This window comes from Sarcophilus harrisii, chromosome 3 (genome assembly GCF_902635505.1).
Source record: "Sarcophilus harrisii chromosome 3, mSarHar1.11, whole genome shotgun sequence".
Lineage (NCBI taxonomy): Eukaryota > Metazoa > Chordata > Mammalia > Dasyuromorphia > Dasyuridae > Sarcophilus > Sarcophilus harrisii.
Window position 1 is genome coordinate 398204127 of NC_045428.1, and position 24387 is coordinate 398228513.

The window sequence follows — 24387 nt, forward strand, 5'->3', positions numbered from 1 at the left end:
CATAGATAATGACAAAAAGAAGTTAGTGAATCATTTAGCAAGAATGAGGGTTGGGGCAACTAGATGGCACAATGGATGGAGCACTGACTTTGGAGTCAGGAGCACTTGAGTTCAAATCTGACCTTAGATACTTAACACTTCCTAGCTGTGTGATTCTGGGCAAGTCACTTAATCCCAATTGCCTGGGGTGGAGAGGGAGAAAAAGTGTAAATGGACAGATAGCCTGAGTTCTGCACTGGTACTCCAATGATAGTAGAACAATACAAAGGCATCCAATTCATTAGATAGATCCTTTATAACAAGGACTCTTAACCTGAAACCTATGAACTTGATTTTTAAATGTTGTGATAACTGTTTCTATATGAGTGGTTTCCTTTATATACTAAAATGTATGTTACATATATTAGAATATTAAAAATATATACATATGTATACTAATTTATATTTTTATATGCTAGTTATCTTGTTGTAAACATTTAAGAGCATTATTCTGAGAAGAGTCCAGTAGATTCAGTTCTGAGAAGGATCCATTGATTTCAACAGACTAGGGTCTGGATACTATGATTCAGGCCAAAGAGGGATATTACATGAAAAATAAAAAGATTAAGAATCTCTGGTCTATAAGGATTTCTGGGGGCATAGAGAAATAACTTGGACAAGAATTACAACAGTCCCCTTCTTATTCAATGTGGGAAGCATCCATACTAATAAAATCATAAACCCATCAAATTGTTTTTACCCATTTCTGAGTGAGATGGCTTCTGAAAAAAAAATTGCTAACCAGGGACATTCCCTAAAATCCTAAAGCTAAACTGTGATGCTTTGGCAAGTTGTGTCTGCGCCGATGGCATCCTGTCCATCCCACTTCCAACAGAATGAGGTGATCGCAGAGTAAGGTTATTTGTGTGCTCCTTATTTTGTGGAGGAATTCTCAAGACATCCAGCACTGCTTCCTGTATTCCATGCAACCCTTTTATAAACCCACAGGCTGGAAATAGCCTTAACTATCATTCCAGCAGCTTCTATGTTTTCTCAGGACCATATCCTTAAATCTCATCTGCACGAAAACAGAAAAGGAATTATGGACCACACAGCAGCTCAAAGTGTATTCAGTATTATGGAACTGATAACAAGTCTATCAAAGGATGCCCCTAGGCATGAATCCATGTCAGTCTTCACATGTATAGAGAACAAAGAGGACTATAGGTCATGCATTGATCTTTCAGACCACACACAATACACATGTTCTAATGCTGTCGATATCAGCACCATTGGATGCTGACTTATGTATATTAAAATCTATTGGTTGACTCTTTATGGGACCTGCTCAGAAAATACAGTCTTGACTGTGAATTCCATTATCTTTCACTAGGATATTTAGGTAAATATTTTTATTGGGGAAAATATCCATGCTTTCAAACTAAATATAATTTTCACATTTTGGTGTTGCTGCTTTCTGCTACAGAAAATATCTGGAATTGTCACAAACAAACTTGATATAAGAAAAATAACTGACTCCTCTAAAAATGTTTCTTTTTCTTTTAATTTCTTACTTATGTATCTTTCTTGCCAATTTCCTTTGTTCTAACCTTGCTTGGAAATCTTAAATTGCTATTTATAGTTTTAAAGAATGAGTGATTTCTTTTTTTCCTTTTAAAAATCCCATTGCTGGGATAAGCAGAAAAATAAATGTCCTCACTTGTTATCCTTCACTTCTCTGTCACACCAGCATTTTTTCCTTTTCTTACAAAAATTATTTTGTGCTTAGAAAGAGTTCTTCTGATTTATACTCCTCTTTTCCATACATATAGCTGTCTACTGGGATTTTTGGCATTTAGCTCTCCACCCTCCTTCAGAGTTCATTTCCTTTCCAGGCATAAGGATAAATAAATACAGTAAAACCTCCATTAACTCAAATACTTAGTGAACAAATATTCTAGTTAATCGTATTCTCGTCAACTGAATGTTAACCCGAAACTCCATTAAATACAACTACCATCATCACCACTACCACATATGATGTTAAAAGTCTTTCTAGAATATGAAAGCTTTCCTTCCTATATAGTATAGTCAACACAATTGACTCTTTGTGGATTTAGGATCATGTCATTCCTTGAAATCAATCAACATGCAGTTGCTATCATCAGTTACTACTATAATAATACTGATGCTTACATCAGTGCTCATTAATAGCACTGTACCTTGAGGAGGTATAAGAAGGACTGAGTCTTTTCTGAACTCCCAATTGCCCGAAATGAATTTTTTTTTTTTGGAAAATGGCTTTTCTGAGCAAATCCTTGGCAGGGTTTGTTATAATGCCTCTCTGAAGCAGGATTCTGGTGAGTTGGGTCCCAGTTAATCGAGGTTTTACTGTATGCAACCATTTCTTTCAGCTTTCACATGGCCTTTGCGGCTCATTGATGAACATAACTGTTTTGCCTGTGAAACAACCTCCTCATCTGTGTGTGTTTCCCTTCCCTTCCCCCTCCTCTACTCTCTTTCAGGTCCATACGTTCAGAGGTCCACACTGGTGTGAATACTGTGCCAACTTTATGTGGGGTCTCATTGCTCAGGGAGTGAAATGTGCAGGTACCACCTCTTCACTCTTCTCTTCATCAAATAACCCTAATGTTCATTAATAAGCATGTGTGGTGGGCCAGACACTGCGACTCCCACTTTGGGAAGGGATGGGCCCTCTATTTTGTTCCCACTTCCTCAAGGAAAAGCATCCTTCCTTTTCACACATTATAGGGTTACTTTGGATAACATGGCACAGGCAGTATGGTGATAGCTTGACTTTCCAAGGTGGAGAATTGTAGTCTTAGCCTTGATGCTGACATACTATGGTATGTAATTTCATTATCTTTCCTCTGGCTCTTGTGTCCTCGTGTGTAAGTGGGGATGGTAGTACTGACCTACTGTTTCCTTTATAGAGTTATGGCCTTAACAAAAAGTAATCACAAATTACTTTCCTGACTTCAAGTACTCTATGTGTTTGTGGCTAATAATGAGTGTCAGTATATTCTAGCATTCAGATGCTGGATTATTAAATAGAAGAATAGTCAGCTTGTTTAGAAAAAGATATGAAACTAGTTGAAAGCAAAGTGGCTATATTTAATATGAGCCTTTGATGTTCAAGTAACTAAATTTATAAAAATGATGTCAAAAAAGGCAATGTACAGAGAGCTATGTTTGTTGCCTTAGCAACTGAATTTTAAAGGTAACTTGTTAAACTGATTTTTTCCCCACAAAGGCATTGTAAAATCAGATTAAAACCTTTTTTCTTACAAAAAAACTGTAAATTTCTCTAAGATGATTATTTATTTCATCAAAAAAGTTTCATAAAAATCTTTGAATGAAAACACTGAAAAAGCATTCAACCCTTAATATTTTCTTTGTAACATTTTTAACTCTTATATATACAAGAATACTATTTGTGAATTATAATGCTGCTATAATTTTAAGATTCACCCACTAAAGAAGTGACCCATTCAGGGAGTACTAGAAATACTTTTGTGACAGGAGATAAAGTCATTATTCAAATCACATGAAATCCATCTCTATAGAACTACTGTATTCTGAATTGGGCCTTTATTGAAACCAATCTGAATTCTGGCACAGATTTTTTTTTCCTTTTTCTTAAAAAATCATTTCATTTTTATTTATAATATTTAGTCATAGAGATCTCTTTATGTTACCTGACAATATAAAAATGAAAAATTACTTTCTATATGTCCTTTAAAGTATGCTTATTTAGTCTAAAGCAGTCCTTCTGACAAGATGACAAAAAGCAAAGAAAAATGGATAAATTTTAACTTAGACCACTCTGGAAAGTTTATTATTTTGAATATCTCTCTTTCTTTTGTGACATGGCATTGAAATCCTAAATATAAATAGAACTTTATGTAGGATATCAAAGCTCAAAATGCCCAGTAAGTTCTGAGGTCCAACTTTTTTTAATTCATAAATCATATTTTCTTTTTCCAATAAGTTGAGCTTTTTTTAAAAAAAAAAAAACTTCATTGAGTGCTAAAAGTAACAATTCTCTGCTGTTAATTCCTTGAATCTTTTTGAAACAATGTGACTAGAAGTAGAGATGTGAATTCACTCTCTGCCAGCATCCACTTGCATTATAACGGGAAAATCATTTTACAGAGCTCTTTGGGTGTCAGTTTATAAATCTATGAGAAGACAAAATTGTAATAAATATTTTCTAAGAACCCTTCCAGCTCTAATATAGTATGAAGTAAATTTCCACAACTACCTCCATCGACTACTCAAAAGACTACCCTAAAGCTATACCAATGACAACAAATCCATAGATGTTGATCACAGACCATGTGGTTTTTGTCAAAGAACACTGAAAATTGGATTTCTGTCTATCCTCTTTCTCCAAGAGCACTATTTATGAGTCAGTTTATTCAGAGTGAAGAAAAAAATCACCTTAACTCTTTGAATTGGGATTCCACCTATCAAGGAAGAATCTATTCTCAAATAACCTCCAAAGTTGTCATCTGACTACAATAGTGCTTTTAAAATGAACAGAGATAAATGGGTCATAGAGATCTTAACAGACTATCTAAATTGTTATTTCAAATGGCATAAAGGTGTAGAGTGAAAGAAATGAATGAATTAGAAGGGAAAGTCTCATAAAAATGAGACTGCATTATATGTCCTTGAAGCATCATTCCCTGGTATTGCCTGTATGATCTGAACCTTATTAACTTGAAGCATAAGAGCAAATCAACTTTAAAAAAAAAAGAAATCAGACTCCAAATCACAGTTTTCCATGACAAGTGACTACATTTCAATAAAAATCATTTCTAGTGTCCAGGCAAAGCCCTATTTCCCCACACTGTCTCCTTAAGTCTATGAGATACCCTTGCTCATGATCCCCCCACCTTTCTAAAATAAAGAATTCTAAAGGTAAAAGGTGAACTAGGCATTATGGGAAATAACTCCAAAGAAAGAAAATGGGCCACTACTCATCACAAGATAGAGGCATTTATGTAATCTGGATCCTTGTGACAACTTGCCTTTGTGCTAGTTCCTTTATCAAGGAGCCATCAAACTGGAATAAAATTCAGAAGGATATTTAAAGTCCTATTCTGCCAAAGGCATCAATTTTGCCTTCATTTTTGAATGGTGCCATGAGACTAGCAAAGTTACTGTAAGCAATTAGAGTGCACAGTTAATGGTTACTTGCTCTTGCCTCATAACAGGCTACTGTGCACTGCAAGGCTGAGGGGCAGTAGTAGACTTGGGCTGGCATCCAGCCACCAACAGGAGCATTTGACAAAACAACATGGCCATTGGTACCAGCATAAATCATTAAATAGCCTTTTTAGAATCTGGCATTGAAAAAGAATCAGTATCCTTAACCTCTCAATTCCAGAATTTTCCCTCCTCCTAGCTTTCTTCAAAGCTATTAAAATAATATTGCTATACATAATTACAGCTTAGCCCTGGTGTTAATACTGCCACTGCTACTGAAATATTTGTCACAGTAAGGCATATAGACTATTGAAAATAAAGTTTAAAACTTATTTCATTGATCAGAGAACATAAATAATTTCCTCAAAAAGATACATACTTTTTAATCTAGGACTTATGAAATGCAAGTTTATGAGTTAAAGAAACTTATATTTGTGTTGATCAGCAAACATTTATTAAGAACCTACTATGTTGCCAGGGACCCCATTAAGTAATGGGGACATAAAGAATGGTAAAAGATACTCCTGGCTCTCAAAAAGCTCCTAGTTTAAAGGGGGAAACAACAGGCAGACAACTCAAAGAATCTCATGTGTCCATGGACTTTTTATAAGGGGATCTTTTTTTCCCTTCCAGGACCTTAATTGGATTTCTCTTCTGCCAGAACAATCAAAGGAATTAAGTAGGAATCATAGTCATTTTTTAAAAATCAGAGCCTATGTTAGTAACTGATAACAAGGGCATTTTAGTAGTTATTTCTGACTTCACACACACACACACACACACACACACACACACACACACACACATACAGTATTCATCACAATGCCTTTATTATTTTAGTGTACCCTTTTCCAGACACTTCCATTAATAAAATGGTTTTAAGGTTTTCTAATGATAAAATTCGAGTATAATACATCAGATATTCTGGCAGCTTAGTGTTGAAGTTTAAAAATGGAATTCATGCCTTTAATGTAAAATGTAAAATTATGTGAAATTCACTGTACCTAATAAAAACTAATCAGATAGTTGCTTAAAACTCTGTGTACAAAATTAACCTCTATACTGTTGAAGATAAATTTTTTATCAATTGGGTAAATATGACAAAATTATTTTCCTCAATATTAAATATGTTTATTCTAATATATGAAAGTACATCCTCAGCAGCTACTTTTTTAAACAAGGCAAGCCATTAATTGACAAGCAGTTATTGACTTCTTATTATGTGCCGAGCTCTGCGCTCTACTCTGGAGCCACTAAGTCACAAATGAAATTGTGTGGCATTCTTTTGGAAAAGCAACCAGAAGAATTTAAAAACAAAACTTTTGTTCCAGTCATTTTTAATCTGTGGGCATAGGTCAGGATTAATATAAATTTCTTAATTCTGCAACATGGGGGCAGAGTTATATTATTACTTCATTCTACTAATAGAACAAAGTCAACATGAACTATTTTCCTTCAAAAGTTTTTTTTTGTTTTAGCTTCTTAGATTTGAAGCATAATTTCTATTTGAGAATGAAGGCATGGAGCATATAAAAGGATAGCTTGAGTTGACTGTACCAAATAAGATTCTTTTATCTTCTCCAATATTTTATCCTAAAAGAATAAAATATTTAAATTGTGCTTTTTGATGCTTATTTCAATATGTGTGCTCCATTCTTATTAGTTTTTTTCAATTAGAAAAAAAAAAAGATGTGATTTAATATCAACCTAAAAATCCTGACCCAATGAAGAGATACAACAACTGCATTTACTTTTATGGTTTTTCTCCCTCCCTTGCCCTTATCTCTTAGTATTTATAGTGCAGCACTTCCCTGGAGGCAAAACAGAACCTGGAAGTTATAGGACTTTATAAATAAAAGTACAAAAACCAAATAAAGTCTTATTGGCCACATGAAGCCTTGATATCCTGCCAGTATCTGAAACAGCAGTTTTTTGACAGAGCTCAGAACTGTTATACAGAACTAAGAAATAAAAGAATACTTTATTATAGCAACTCTGCTTGTATTTTGAGTTTTTGTTGAACTTCATGACAAAAATCAGTTCTTTAAAAGTGACTATAACATTTAGAAGGATACAATTTTTTAGTAATTTTATTTTCTTCAGTGAAATACAGAATGGCCATTTAGATAAAATTTTTTTCTTCTTTTCCTTATATCTCTAAACATGATACAGTTGTGATGTCAGTTTTTTCACTGAATGAATGGCAGAAGTTTAAAAGAAGAGGCAATTAAGACCATGCCTATAAAAAATGCATAAGAAAACAAGAAAATTTGAATTTTGCCAAATATCAGATATTTAATGTCATAAGGACAGAATATCTGAATATTTTATTGCCCACATTTTTATTCAGATGTTGTGGCATAATGATATATAGCCAGCCTAACTGCCACCATTCTGCCTTTTAAAGAATTTCCACTTCCAGATTCCATACAGGGAAGGGACTCTGGTAATAAAATATAACTGTATGGTAAGTTTCATCATGTGCTTCTTTTTTAAGTTTAATAGAGCAATTATTTGTAAGCTACTTTTAGAATTATAATTTTGAAATTTTCTTAGGACCTTGAATGAGATAATCAGACAAAATGTTATAGTATATCCTTTGTTACTTTGTTCTGAAGGACACAATAATAAATGTGGCCTAATACTTATTACTGGGTTAGAATATATTCATGAATCAATTCAAAGGCACCTGTTCCTGGAAAAACAACTCAGACACAAACAATTCTCTTCATATGTGACAGACAACATTGTTATTATATGTCACATTGTAAATTGTTGTTACAAATGCTCTAGAAATTTATATGGATTATTTCTCTCGTAAAATAACAATCCTGTAAAATATTGCAACCAGTGTTTTCACTCAGAAATGAAATTGAATTCAAATCAAACAATACATGGGAATAGGTTTGAAATTAGAGAGCACTTCACATATGGAAAATGGTTTTACTCTCTGTTTTGGTTGATTGTAAAATTCTAGTTAATATGTCATGGATTATAAACTTCTACCAACACAGGATGTTCCAAAAGTCTTAGTGTAATTTTAAGCTACTAAAGCTTAAAATGTAGTTTGTTTTTCACTCAAAATGTTGATCGTTTCATATGATAGACAGGGACTCTAAAATTACAGTAAAGGAGAAAAGCTACAGGAAATTTTAAAAAAATTAGGGAAAGCCGCAACAGCTTAATTTGACATTTTGCCATTAACCTGTAGTAAACCCTTGGGAAAAACCACTTAGGTTTTATTGATTAGGTTAGGTTTGGTTTCCTGGTCTTATCTAGTAAAGACCTTACAAAAAGTTTTGACTGGTAAGTCCTTGAAACATTTCTTTGATCAAATCAATAATTTATTCAAAGGAGGTTCAGATTGGGCTACAACATTATAAAGGCATTCAAATAAACCACTAACAACTGTGTTTCCATGGTGCAAATGCTATGAAATCTTTGACAGTAAGCCTACTATTCATTCATTTACAAACCAATGGGTCAAAAGAAATGAGTCTTTTGCTTTTCACTAATCTAACTATATACATACACATATACATGCATATGTGTCTATACATATGTACTTATACACACATATATATATATATATATATAGGTATGTGTATAAGAGGGGCGGGGGAAGTGTTCAACACATATTTGTTGAATCCAGTTCAACAAGTATTTATTAGGCAACCACTTGTCCAGTCTAACCTAACATCAAACCCATTGAGTAATTGGAGGTCTCCAGTGATAGGAAACTTACTACCTGTTAAAGCCCTACATTTTGCTTTTAGTTAGCTGTAATTATTGAGAAGTACCACATCCCTGAACTCTGCTCCTGTCTTATTAAACTGTAGTCTGCCACAGTAGTTTCAATCTATTGCTTCTATTCCACATCCTAAAATAAATCTAAGCCTTCTATAATATAGGCAATAGAGAGCTACTTCTGAGTACTTAATTTGGGATGTACACACATACTTAGATGCGTAATTTTCAAATATAATTTCTCATCTGATTTATTACTTCTAAACCCCAAATCGTGGCACATGCACGTAGAATGTTTAGTTCTGTGTCTTGATCAATTGGCTACCATGAAATAGACTGTTGTTGAACAAATCAACCAGAAGTTCTACTCAAAAATAATCATAATGTTTTTGCTCCAAAATTTATTGGCTCAGCTCCAGTTAAGTTGACAAAAAGCCAACTCATATTTTTCACTTAGTTGACAATATTAATATATTTCATTCAAAGACTATAAAAATGGTAAATTTGTTGTTATTGAATTTCTTCCAATTGAGACTTTATTGTTCCTAATATACTTTGGATAATGTTAAGAAAACAGATCTTTTTTATTCTTGTTAAGACCTCTAGGGAATAAAGGCCCCCAAATTTCATTATACTTCCCTTAAAATAGAGAAACAAAAGTATCTCAGAAATATTTTAAAATTTGTATTATATCTAGAAAATATTTAGATCCTGTGAACTGAAGAGTTAGAAATATATTTGTCACGTTCTTAATTCATAAAACTAAAAGTATCAAATGATTACAGTAATCCTGCAAGTTAAAAGAAAGGTAAAAGGTAAAAAAAAATGAATCACTTGTATTCATTTTGCAACTTTAAATAAATATAGCATATCAATATTATTAAGATTTTCACTGATTTGGAAAACATGAGTATAGATTGAGGAAAATGTTCTTTTCTTTGGTTTGATGAAATGGAACTAATTACATTGCTAAAAATGAATGCAAAAAAGAATAGTTAGTTGCCTTTAACTAATTTGCTTAGAATACTTTGGAAGCAATCAGGTCATAAATATTTGCTTAGGAATGAGTTCTTTCCACCTTTTTTTTCTTTTTTAGATTGTGGTTTAAATGTTCATAAGCAGTGTTCCAAGATGGTTCCCAATGACTGTAAGCCAGACTTGAAGCATGTCAAAAAGGTGTATAGCTGTGACCTTACAACACTAGTAAAAGCACATATCACTAAAAGGCCAATGGTAGTCGACATGTGCATTCGAGAAATTGAATCTAGAGGTAAGAGGTTTTTCTTTGATGATTTCCTTTCTTCCTAATCTGTTTTATGATCCAGGTTATCAGGGGTTTGCCTCAATTTGAGTCCCAATGGCTTACTAGACACCCTTCTTGTTCTTCAAAGATGCTTTTCCTGATTGACATCTTTTTTAATGAGTGGAGAACTGGGGAAAAAAGAGAGTTATCCCATATTTTACACACCAAATGATCCATAAGCCTGAAATTAATTACCATGACCATTACTTTAAAAGGTGCACTTCAAGTTATAGTTAACTTGCTATGAGAAAATTTACTTTGAAAACATATTTAAATATCCTATTTCCATTCTGCAGAAATCAACTTTAAATTCACTTCCACAAATATTTAATTGTTTGTTTATGATGAACGTACTTGCTACTAGGTGGACTTGTAAATGTCTGTCCATTTTTCTAAGGTCATAAATCTCTTGGGCCTGAAGAAGATGAGAAAATAGGCTCAATTAACATAACATTAGCCAAGAACTAGATCTTTCCCTCCAGGGACTACACTAGCCCTATAAATGCCATGGTTCTGTGAATATGACTAATCTCAATGTTCTTTTTTTTTTTTTTTTTAAGTTATCTTATAATTGGCCTGATACTGTTATTTCCCATAAGGCTTACCATATTTGATCTAATTTTACTAAATGATTGTGAACTAAATATGAGGGCTCAGTTGACAGTAGGTCAGGGTTAAAGGATGAGATGAACTGATTTTACTTTTAAAAGTGTGGCAAAATTACTAATGCTCATGTCTCTAAGCAAATCTTTTTGATATCTTACCTATCCAGCACAGAATTAAGAAAGGAATTTAGAATTTAAAGGAAAAGAACATAATTTTAATCTATTTCATTTGGCTCACATGTTGTTCATTTACAGGTCTTAACTCTGAAGGACTCTACAGAGTCTCAGGATTTAGTGACCTTATTGAAGATGTAAAAATGGCATTTGACAGAGGTATGTTCTTAAGCCTGTTTTTAATAGCAAGATTCATTTCTGAAATCCAAAAATTTATTTGTTTTTTTTTGTTTATTTGTTGCCTTTTGTTTTTACAACAGTTATTTTCCTCAAACTCCATCCCTATTTATGACTTCATCCTTCCTTATAAGAAAAATATTTAAATAAAAACCAACCAAGTGGCTACATGGCTGAGAGTATATACTGTACTCTGCATCTATAATCTACCACTTCTTTGCTGAAAAGAGGGATTAATGTTTAATAATCATTTTTTTAACATCAATATTTTTCATTACAACTTATCAGAGTTCAGTTGCCTCTTAGAATTGATATCATTCACATTTTTATTGTCGTTCTGTATTTTTTCCCTTGGTTCTTCATGTATCACTGCATTGCTTAGCATAGGTCTTCCCACATTTTTCTGAATTCCTTATATTCATCATTGTAAAGTGATAAATATATTTTACATTCATACACCACAGAGTTTGTTCAGCCACTTTCTAATCACTGGGCACCCAATTTTGTTTCCAGTTTTTTTGCTATTAGCAGTAAGATTCTTGACATATCACCAAAGCACATTCTAATATATTTTGTGTAACTGATTTATTTTTGTTCAAGTGAGTTTTTAAACATGATTCAAATGAAGAACCATAATGAATTGCTACTTATTTCTTGAATGGCTTGACATACAAACTATCAGACCTAGAAGTGCTGGATTATAAAATTCAACAAAGTTGCTCATACCAGAGTTTGAGTATGCAACCCATTTCCTCCAAAATAGAACCAGAGCGATTGCTAGGAACAAAAAAGAGAAAGGGAAGGAAGAATATTTAAGCTGATGCTTATCTGATATTTCCCTGGTACAAATCTGATAGCCCAATTCTGCCTGTATTATCTGAACTTCCCTTTGCAACAAGGTCAACATCTCACTAAATTTCAATTAAAAAAATTAAAAGTGATAAGACAAGTCTATGAGTCATACATACTTTACTTGAGCACTCATGAGAGCATGAAGAAGTGAAGTGGAGGTTGCCTGAATTTAGGACATGTTTTCCAACTCTAAGAATCTGCAAAAAAAAAAAAAGGGGGTAGAAGTTCAATGGGATTTATTTTTTACAAAAAAAGTAAATTAAGATATCTCCATAGTTTTTCAGTGTAACAACTGCTTTAAATACTGCAATAGAGTGGTGCTGGAGAGAAAAGCAACCCTAAAAGATACCAAAACTCAGAACTTGAGTGAATGGACAAAAAATAAAAATAAAAACAAAAAAGCTATCTTTTTCAAGAGCCTATTTTGTCATTTTATTTCTCATTCTCTCCCCATGCTTTTTTCTACCTTTATTTTAGGAGAAGCCTTTATCCATCCATCCCAATTCCCCAGTAAATAGGTAAACTTATTGGTAATTGTTCAATTGTGTCCAGTTTTCATGACCCCATTTGGGGTTTTCTTGGCAAAGATACTGGAGTAGTTTGCCATTTTCTTCTCAATTTCCAGATAAGGAACTGAGACAAACACTGTTAGATGACTTGCCCAGCATCACACAAGTAGTGTCTGAGGCCAGATTTAAACTCTGAAAGATGTCTTCTTATTTCCTAACCTAGTACTCTATCCACTGTGCCATATAGGAACTTATAAAGAAGAAAAACATTTTTCTTCAAATAACAATGTAATAAGGTAAAGTCTCCATCATATGACAGAAAAGAATAAGGAAAATGGAGAATATCCCAGGCTTTTACTTCCCCAAAATGAAATCAGTTTAATGGAGAGATTTCTCTTCATCTCTCTTTGAATACCATTTGGCCACCCTAAATTCCTATGCTGACTAGAGTCTGTAGGGAATCCGGCATTGATAGAGGAATTGAATGTTTCCATGACCCCAGAACCAGTTGAGTGATCCCTCATCCACTTAGTGTAATTCAGATATAGAAATCAGTTCCCAGGGGACTGCAGTGACAGCTCTGAAAATTCACAGTTAGGGTAAAAAGCTCAGCTCTACAGAGATACTCTCTAAGGGGGTATTTCTGATTGCTCAGGAATCTGGGCCAGCACTAGGGCTGATTCAAAAGATCTGAATTGCCCTAGAGCAGTCCTCAAAGAGAGAAAAAAAGAGAATGAAAGGAATCAAAAATATCTAAGAGAGAGTGCAACTTGGGAATATTATTTTAACCTCAAATAAGATAAAAATGAAGGTAAGAACCACAGATGGCCAAAATGAACAGTAGCTCATTGTAGTTTACCTTTAATGGATAAATAATAAAATGATAAATAAATGATAAAATGATAAATGATAAATAATAAAATGAAATCCAGGAGTCTTTTCTTTTTCTCCTTTTTTTTTTTAGATATACCCACTCAATGAATTTAAAAACATAGTCAACTCTTGTCAAGAAGTAAAATTCAGTCCCACATATTCAATGCCTGCTAAATGGCCAGTATTTTTATATGCCTTTTGGAACATATAAAAGAAATAAGAATATGACCTCCAGATCTAATGAACTTCTACTATAGTTGAGAAAACAAGACATGGAGAGTATCCAGTCAGAGAGTAGAGATAATGAATTAGGCAGAATAGTGCCATTTATAGCTATCCTGGATTAAAATAAAAAATTGTATGTGAAATTTTAGTGTGTATTTAATATCCATATCCATAATGCTTGAACAAGTGTATTTCCTAGCTGATATATTGCATGTGGTCAACACTATTTGTTGGACAAGTAATTGACTCAAACACCTGTTACAAAAAGAGTGCTAATTCAAGTGCTAGTTATTCCCCCAAAAGATTTGAGATTTATCTTTGTCCTCAAAGAGCTTACATTCCAGTTAATAAAGTATACTAAGCCAAATGAGAGGTATAGTGGTTTATGCTGTAGTACTCCAGAGGAGGGAGAGATTATGGAATCCTGGGAAATTAATAGAAAGGATAAAAGAAAGTATCCCAAGCAATGAGGAAAATCATAAGCAAAGCTACTTTGATGAGAAACCCATGGAATAGTTTGGGAAATACTGAAAAAGTCAGTTCCACTGAGCAGAAATAAAATCTTTGGGAAAAATTCAAGATAAGGGTACAAGGGTGATCAGAGACCAAATTGTGAACGACCTTTAATGTCAGACTTAGAAACTTGGCCTTTCTTCAGAAGATAGAGGAGAGCCAAAATAAAAAAAGTATCATAGAGTTAAGAATTAAAAGTGATATTAATCTTTTTGTACAGCAAAATAACGTTTAGGTCATGTATACTTATTGTGTATCTAATTTATATTTTAATATATTTAACATCTACTGGTCATCCTGCCATCTAGGGGAGGGGGTGGGGGGGTAAGAGGTGAAAAATTGGAACAAGAGGTTTGGCAATTGTTAATGCTGTAAAGTTACCCATGCATATGTCCTGTAAATAAAAGGCTATTAAATTTAAAAAAAACAAAACAAAACAATGGTTTGTTTTAGTTTCATAAGATGAATCATATAAATAAGTGACAAATCCATACAATATGTAATAAAGAGAAAGGAAACAAGCATAAAAAAATAAAAGTGATATTAAAAATTATTAAGCATAACCCCCTCATTTGTAGATGATGAAATTGAGGTCCGAAGAGATTAGATGATTTGTTTAAGGCCATAGATGATGAATAACTGAACCAGAATTTCAAACTTCTGACTCCATGTGTTATGCATACTTTCTACCATAATAGGAGGTGTGCACTATGCAGAGCAATGTTTTTAAAAAATTCAGCATCTCACTTTCATCATTCTATAATTTATTGTATTTCTAATTATTTCACTTTTCCTCTATAACTTTAAGCAATTATATGCTTCCATGCACACAGCTGTGACTATTTCCACTCAAGAAGAAAGCAAAGAAGGCTATGAAAAAGGAACAGGAATATTTTAAATGATTAAATCCCTTATAAACTAAAATTATAGATTTTTTTTTAACTTAGGGAAGGGGATAACATGTTCAATTAATACAGGTTTGAAGAACTGTTTTTTAAATATTCTATATTGCAATTTTCCAAAACTTGTTATATGTTTCTAAAAGAAACAAGCCTGTAGTATTCCATTAGTTTCTACTCAGGTTGTTGAAAACCAGGAGAGTCTTCTCTCTGATACATCCTTAAACAAGGGCAAATAAGCAACCTTGGTGTGAATATACTGAAAGAATGGATTTGGCTTTTCAGTGAAAGATATCCCAAATTTGGAATTATGATGGAAACTCTGATTACACAATGGTAGATCTTTAAAAATAGTATCAACCCTAACCCTCACCTCTAGGTTTGTCATTTTTCCCGTTGAGCAATACTATAAGTAATTATTTATTTTAAATTTTAACTTCCTTAAAAGATGGTGAAAAGGCAGACATTTCTGTGAACATGTATGAAGATATCAATATCATCACTGGCGCACTTAAGCTGTACTTCAGGGATTTGCCAATTCCACTCATCACATATGATGCCTATCCCAAATTTATAGATTCTGCAAGTAAGTATGTGGATTCTATATTCAGAATAATTGCATATACTTGCTTTTAAATTTTCCTCTTCCCTGTAATTCTCTGTGTCTTAAATGTATCTCACACAGCTTATGAGTGAGAAATAGCTTGCTATTTTCCATGGATCTTCAGGATTGGAATATTAAGACAGATTTTTCACATTATTTTTCCTAATAATGATGATTCATTATTTCAAACAGTAATATATATATATATATATATATATTTTTTTTTTAACATTCTAGGATTTTTTTCAAATAAGGTTCGGGTCAGAGAAAATCTCTTTCTTGGAGGCATATTTTAGCTACAAACCCAAAGTTTATTTGCCAAATTTTATTTGTGCTGTGGAAATCATACTTGTAATTCAGACCTCTAAAAAAATGCAACTCTATGTTGTTCTTCTTAAATATTAGCATTTCTGTTACTCAGAAAAGACAAGTTAATTCTGCTAGTTTTTTTTTTCTCAGCCCCAAACCAAATGTTGCCTTGATCCTTAAATAATAACATCATTTCCTTAGCAACACTGATTTGCTTTCTGACTTGGGAACCAGAGAACAAACTTTCTTTGTTTGAGTCTGTAGTTTCCCATATGTAGCTTTTGTTGAGGATTTTTGTGGTTTGGTCCCATGTAGGGCTAAATTCTTGCCATTGAGCTAGCATTTCTATGTAGAGAAGAGAAATTCAAAGTTGGAGGCTTCCTTTCTCTGACTTGCAGGATCTCCATTTTGGTATGCATGAACAATCCTGGGTTTCTACCATAGGTCATTAACTTCTTTTATATCAGAGAATTGACACAGAGCGGACTCTGGGATAGCCAGGGAAGAGGGTGGGAATTACCCTGTCTTCTTGTTTTCTTTTGTGTTGGTTTCCTCCCCTGGGAATTTCCTAGGTTATGAGGCCAAATCCCAGTTCTTCAGAAGCTCTCCTATTATATTCCTTTCTTTCATGGCTGAAAAAAGAACAAGCATCAACTTTGGAGAGCCCTATTAAAAGAAAGCTTCTCTGCTGCTTTTTGTACATCAAGAGGATAACCTTTGTATTGCATTTAATGATGACATCAGCAATGTTACCCTTGCCACATTACCCTCTACCAAGCTATCCCAGATGACTTAACTTGCCTTTACTGCTTTAAACCCCATAACACTAAGGGGAAAATATTCATTATACTCTTATTCTCTGGCACTCAAATCCCTTTCACAATCTGACTTCAATTTGTTTATCTTTCTAGATTAATTTTATGTTGCTCATCCACTTATAATTTGTATTGCAGCCAAACTGACCTGCTTGCTCTTCCTAGTATAAAACATTACATCTCCTATCTCTACACCTTTGGATAGGCTGTCACCCCTGAATGTTCTTTTTCCCTCCCTCCCCTTCTTGGAACTTGTAGTTTTGACACCATAATTCAAATGCCATTTCTGAGACAAAGTCCATCCAAACTCTGCCTACCAATCAATCAGTCAACCAGCAAGCATTTATCAAGGGCTTCCTATATACCAAGAACTATATGAGGCTCTGGGGATCTAAGTGCAGAGTATGAAATAGTCACTAATGGCAAAGAGCTTACATTCTAAGAGACTGTAAGAGAGACTATGTATGTATGTATATAAACATATACATACATAGCATAAATAAAAATAAATGCAAATAAGATATATATATACATATATATTTGTATATCCCATAAATATATATGGGATAGGGAAAAGTTTCACATAGAAAATGATATATGCGCTATATCTTATAGGAAGAGAGGGAAGTTGAGCCTGTATCTTATAGGAATAGGACTGAAAGTACATTTCAGATGCAGAGGATGGCCAATACAAAGTCACAGGGATGAGAAATGAAGTGTTGTACTTGAGGAAGAAAGAGAAAATCAATTTAACTTTATCATGGAATATAAGACGAGAGAATATAATGCATAGTGAGACTTGAAAGATAGGCTGAGACCAAGCTGAACAGAAGAGTTTATATTTTATGCTAAAGACTATAGTAAGCTGCTAGAATTGATTGAATGGGGGGAATCACATGGTCATATCTGAGCATAAAAAGAGTGACTAGAGTGGACTATTCTTGAACTTATATCTATATCTACATATAGATGTATATCTATATCTACCTATGTACCTACCTACCTATTTATCTAATCATCTATCTAATATCTACCTATCTATACCTGTATGCAGGCTATTATACTCCAGACTCTCCTTCTATACTTTCCCTACAATGCCCTAGAAATCTCTTCATTCTAGGAGCTCATGTCAGTTCTGAATGTCACACATTGGATGGAAGTACCTTCCATCTCTGTAGGACTTCCCACTGATTGGTTGGTTCTTCCTGGAATTTCTATTTTAAGAAGGATGCCCAGGTCACCCATGTCTTTATTCCTCTACATTCTCCTCTTGAACTTTTCTATGGAGCCCTTATGCTGGTGAATCCCTTCATCTCTTCCATGACTTTTTCCAACTCCTTCTTATTTGTTGTATTCCTCTATTAGAAATAAGCTCCTTGAGGTCAGGGACTGAATATCTTTCTACCTGAATTTTTATTCCTAGTGCTTAATACATCGCCTGGCACACAGTAAGCACTTAATGTTTATTGACGACTTTTTAGCAACTATATGCATGTTTTGAATATATACATAAACATTTAGAATATGCATATATGGATTTGAGAGCTATTTACATAAAGGTTAGAATTAAACTTATTGGAGCAGAAGAGAACCTGTTATTTTTTTAAATTACTTTATTTTGTATTTACTTATTAGTATACATATTGTTTCACCATTGGGGAATGTAGACTCTTCAAGAGCAGGAACTTTTTGATTTTTGTTAACCCAGAGCCTATCACAATCCAAAATGTGATTGATAGTTTTTATTGAATGCTGTTGAATTCATTTTCTTGATGAATTGAATTGATCTCCTTCCCCTATGTATCTTTCCTCATGCTAGATGGTCTATAAATATGTATTTCCAAACTCAAATAATCAAACTCCTTTTTTTTCCTTTTTGCTCCCTAAACTCACAAAACTTCTCTTTCTTAGTGAAGCTCTCCCAAATGAACTGGTGTCTCTGAGAGATTCATCCTTTTAGTTTCCATGACACCAAGAACCTAAGCAGTAGATCTGAATTTATGTACTCTCTAAGCTTATGGTTTGTGGTCTCTAAATACAAAAAAATTACTAAATTACTGAAGGGGAAGAATTATGGCTTTAGGGCCTAAATCATATCATCATCTAAAATAAAATTCAGTTGCCTTTTCCTAATGTAGAAGCAATATTCCAGCTCCTTTTTAGCTTAATGATAACAAACTACTCATAAGATAAGTAATTTTTTACAGCTTAAAAATACCAGAAATGGGATCTAGTTAGCAATGCTAAAAGAAAAAAAGTCCCAACTCCCTCTTTTATATATATTACATACACACACATACACACACACACACACACACACACACACACACACACACTTGTTAATTATCTATATATCTTGGATACGCAACTCTAATTGCAGAAATTTTTGATTTTTAAAAAAAGATTTTTTTATTTAAGTCAATGTATTTCAATAGACATTTGTTAAGCATGTACTGTGCCAGCCAAAATGCTAAATACTACCTATATAAAGAATAAAAAACCTTAATGGCCTCTGCTCTCAAGAGGTTTATATTTGAGGGGGGAGAACAGGAAAATATACACACATAGATAAATACAAAGAAATTCTAGGGAAGTGGGATGTAGGCAAGAGAAAGATCAGAACACCAGAGGGATGGGGCTGACATGGATGGTTAGAAAGAGGTTGTGGTTATAGTATTGAAAACATTAACCTTTATGTTTTATTTGACAACAGCATCAATAACATTGTTCTCAAAAAGGCCAGAAGGAACATTTCAGATGTTACTATGTATAGAGCAGACAGTGCATGTGAGGGACTTTTTTCACCTTATAAGGTTTAAATTGTGTTACCATCTTTTACTCTACAATTATTTGTTTCCATTTATAATGAGAGTAGAATCATTAAGATGCTTTCACTTAAAGCTGTTTTTGTATACTCATAAGCCAATTGAAAAATATAGTTTTCAGTTCTTCCAACTGAACTAGTTTTTAACTGAATTAGTTTTTAATTATATCCTGGTCCAAGTATTGATATGGATGTTGAACAAAAAAGCATTTGTCATGTGTTAATACCATTTTCTTTTTTGTTTGTTTGTTGATTTCTTCTCCCTAGAAATTTCCAAGGTTATCCATTCCTTTCGAAATTCACACATTATATTATTTTTAAAAACTAAAAACAAATCAGGAATAAACTATGGAGAGCAATTCTAAAATATTTCATCCCTAGGGATATATTTTTTAACCAAGGCAAATCATGTAAGGAGTTGCTATCCCTCTTCCCACCCCATCAAAAATAAAAAAAAAAATCCCATTGCCTTGAATTCCAGTTCTCTGTTGGATAAGTCTCAAAATCAATGCTGGTTTTCAGACAACATTCTCTTCCAGGCCATTTTTTTTCTTTCCAGTTTTTGAAGGACTTTGTCTATGACTGAGTTATACTGCTATAACCTTTGAATATCAAGTCACTCTCCCACCTATAATAGTGAAGCATTGTAGTTGAACTCCCCTTCTTTCCTTTCTTCTCCCTCTCCCTCTTCCTTTTTCCCTCCCTCTCACTCCTTTTTTTCCTCTCCCTCTCTTTCTCTCTTTTCTTCTCCCTTTCTCTTTCCTCCTCTTCCTCTTTTCTCTCTCTGAATTTATATATATATATATATATATATGTATATATATATATATATATATATATATATAAAGAGAGAGAGATATTTATGCAAGTACACATTTTTATTTCTATTTTCATTTTCCTTTCGTGTCATACTTTGGGGGATAGAAGGGGACAGAAAGTAGTTCTATGGCATATGATACAGTTTTAGGGACTCACCATGTGTTAGTTCAGGTTTGTTGAGCACAAGTTCCTGAACATAGTGTAAGCATTTAATTTACATTTCTGCTGTTGGTACCATCATTTATGGAGCTTTCTATTTCAAGTGCATGTTTTGTTTATTTATAGTTTTATGTAGAGCCTTTCCTCCTCAAGGCTCAGATGAGACACAAACTGCCAATGCGTGATATTTCTTAAAGGAATTGAAAGCCCAGAGGTGGGAGAGGGAACAAAATAAAAAAAAAAAAAAAAAGAGGAAAGATTGGGAAGGGGGGCAAGTGCTTTGTAAGTGCTGATCAGTGTTCAACAAACTTCTAATTCAATAGCTTTCAAATGTTTTCATCCTTCTTTGCCCAAAGAGATTTTTATAGTGTGAAATTTTGTTTCCATCTCTTGTCATCACCATCACTCCAACCCTCCCTAAAGTAGATAAAGCTATTCAACTTGATGATTTCTCCTTGAGAAGCTATTCTAGGTTCTGTTTGTGTGGGCCAATCTTTTCATGGGTCTAAACAGGCCTTGAGTTCTGAAAAAAGATTAACTATAAGAAATAATAATAACTCACATTTAAAGATCACTTTAAGGCTTATAAAGGAGTTAATCATTCATTATCTTATTTGGTCCTCACAAAAAAAAATCTATGAAGCAGGTATAGTCTTATCTCTAGTTTACAAATTAGTAAATTGAAGCTAAGAAGGTTAAAGGACTTCCTAGATTCATTCAGTTAGTGAATCAGCATTTAAATTCAGTTCTTCCTGACTCCACATCTGATCTTTTATCTGTTACATGATGGGATGACTTTTGGAGATCAGTTAACCTCAGAGAAAGATCTTACCAACAGCTCCTGGAAAATGGAAAGAGAAAAAAACTGATCTTCTAGAGGTATAAGTTTCTCTCTTTTCTTTCTCCCTCTCTCCTTTCACTGTACATGGCTAGGCATGGATGTTTTTCAGTCAAGATGTACTGAAAAAGGTTCTCCAAAATTTAAGAGGGTAATGATGTTAATTTAAAAAAATACTAATGACCTTACTAATTATCTCCTGAGAATATGGGTCTCTTTTCTAAAAAAAAAATTATAATCAAATGAAAGGAAATGAGAGAATCTCTAGAAATAGAACACTGTATTCTCTGTCCCCTTCAACTTATACTTTCCCAAGTAGAACAGAAGTATGGAAATTAAAGCATCCTCAACTTTAATGATTTATTCTTTGATTATCAATCTGTCTACAGATCTTCACACATTCTCATTCCCTTATAAGAAATTGATTGTGAATATTTAGGAACTTATAATTATATCCTAATATTAAAGCCTCTCCATGTATCTAGAGTCTTTGTTATTATTTTTATTACTAGCTTTTATTTAGATATTAGACTCACAGAAAAATACTCACAACAAGACTCTAAGGTAGGAAGTATTGTCCAATGAGAAGTTTCAGACTCAGAAAAGTTAATGACTTCCCTTTGAAAACCCAGCTCATATCAGAACAAAGACTTCAAACTAAAATTTCTGATTTCCAAGTGAGTTTCCCTTATACTGTATTACAGGACCTTTATTTAAAGAATATATTTTGGAATTTTAGAATGAGTATTATGGAATCTTCAGAGTTAGGAGGGACCATAGAGGTCACCACCTAATGTTTGAATTTTTTCTGCATTCAAACATTCCAGTGTTCCCTGATTCCCCCAAAAGCCCATTCTTTGGTTTATTCAATTCAACAAAGATTTATTTAGTATCTTCTATGTTCAAGGCACCACAAGTCTATAAGAAAGATTGGGATTTAAAATCAGGTATGGAAGATAAGCTATACCCAAATAATTAGGATACAAATTATTGAGATAATAGTTCAGAGAAGGGAGATATTATTTGGGGGCAGGGGAATCAAGAAGGATTTCATGGAGGAAGTGGTGGCTGAGTTAGGCCCTGAGAAGAATAAATAGACTTTCACTTGGTCAAGATTTGGAGGGATATGAGTGCATTCTTGGCGTTGAAGGGACTATAAAGAAAAGCTTACAACCCAGAAGGGGTGGGATGTGCTCAGCTAATTATAAATAAACCTGTAAAGATTGAACAAAGGGCATATGAAAGGAAATTGTTGTGATTAAGGTGAAAAAATAAGTTGAGCCTTGAGAGTGGAAGGCCTTGACTTGGCCATGCTAAGGAAACTGCTTTTTTCTATAGCCAGTCGAAAGCCAGTGGAGATATTATACTTTATATTGAGTTTTTCCGCTATCTGGAACTTATCAGTGGATAAGTCTATTCCCTTATCCAAATGGCAGTCCTTCAGTTATAGGAAGACATTACTTAAGATGTATTCTTCTCTTCTCATACCTAAACATTTCCAAAATTTTCAACTCTTTTTTCAGATGATATAATTTCCAGATCTCCACATCATGCCAGTCACTTTACATTGTTCATGCTATCTTAAAATGTGTTAATATCTTAGAACTAGGTCCAGGAATATGCTGAAGCCAACTTAAATCAGACTTTTTCTATTCCAGGTGTGAGCATTTATACCTTGGGATTCAGCAGACACCGTAAATCAGGACTTGATCTCTTATTTTGTTTATTGTTTACACTTAAGAAACTGGTAGAGAAAATGTTAATAATATAGATTAATTTTTTTCAGAGACAGGGTTGCTAAAACATTTGCCAACACATCCCTGCCTAGGATGAAGGAGAGGGCAAGGAAGCTCCATGTTCTGAGCTCTGTTAGTAATCTAATTTGGATAAAGGAGATATTTCCAACTTACTGCTCTCAGCTTATTTAATGAATCACGTCTGATGTTGAGATCTTCTCTTCTATATTCTTGTGACTATAACTACCAGAATAAAATACAAGACTATTTTGAATTTCTTGGGATGATTGAGAAAAGTTAAACATCCTCATTTTCATATCCCCTGTATTCTACAAAATAATAATAATATACAATAAAATGACAATGTATTATAACCATTATTCAGAAATCTGAACAGTAAAGGATACTGATGTTGTCTACTGCTTTTTCCTGAGTAGTACCAGTAGAAAATAGTAACATATACAGTATGCTAGTCACTAATGTGATATGACTTGTCCATAGGGAAAAAAACTACTGGATTCAGAGTTAGAGGTTCCTATTTCAAAATTTCAGTTCTGCAAGGGTCAGTGTTGAAAAATTATCCATGCATATGTTTTGAAAATAAAAAAAGCTTTAATAAAAAAATCCTAGCTCTGCTTCTGAGCAATTTGGGGCGATCTACTTATCTTTCTTCCTTCATCTTCAAAATGAGGAGTTTCCTTTAGTTCCCCTTATAGAGGAGAGTTGTCGAGCAGTTCCCCTGCTCTAAAGCTGTTTATCCTGTGATCTCCCACTTACACATGAAGGATAAAAAATCTCCAAATACAGTCTCTTAAAATAGCACCATCTAGTGGCTTCTTAGCATAATGTTTGCTTTGAGACTTGAGAAGTTCCTCTCTATTGTAAAGACATGAACTGGGGACTGTATAGCTTTGGGTAGAAATTGTAAAAAGTCAAAGAGGCTTCATTTGTTTTTCCCGCTTTGAAAATGCTTTCAGATCTATCCCTTTCTTTTATACTTACAAGTCAAGAAATCTACCCATTTGGTTGAGATTACCTTGTAATAAACCTTTTTCATCTTGACAAATCCATTATAATTTGGTTACTTTCTTCAAAGTTTGAATGAAGTAGAGTGGAATTTCTCAAACTAATGATCAGAAGCTTTGATTTTGTCTTATGTGACCTTGACCAATTAGATATTGGATAGATGAAC

The 24387-nt window shown here is 33.5% G+C and overlaps 1 protein-coding gene across 1 annotated transcript in view; it reads left to right on the forward strand.

The window, feature by feature from the left end:
• CHN1 (chimerin 1) overlaps window positions 1–24387 on the forward strand; it is a 260185-nt gene that overhangs the window by 231203 nt on the left and 4595 nt on the right. Inside the window, exons 8-11 of the mRNA XM_012544834.3 lie at window positions 2505–2589; window positions 10058–10231; window positions 11125–11202; window positions 15540–15677. Of these exons, the coding sequence (XP_012400288.2) occupies window positions 2505–2589; window positions 10058–10231; window positions 11125–11202; window positions 15540–15677 (475 nt within the window). The remainder of the gene's footprint in view (window positions 1–2504; window positions 2590–10057; window positions 10232–11124; window positions 11203–15539; window positions 15678–24387) is intronic.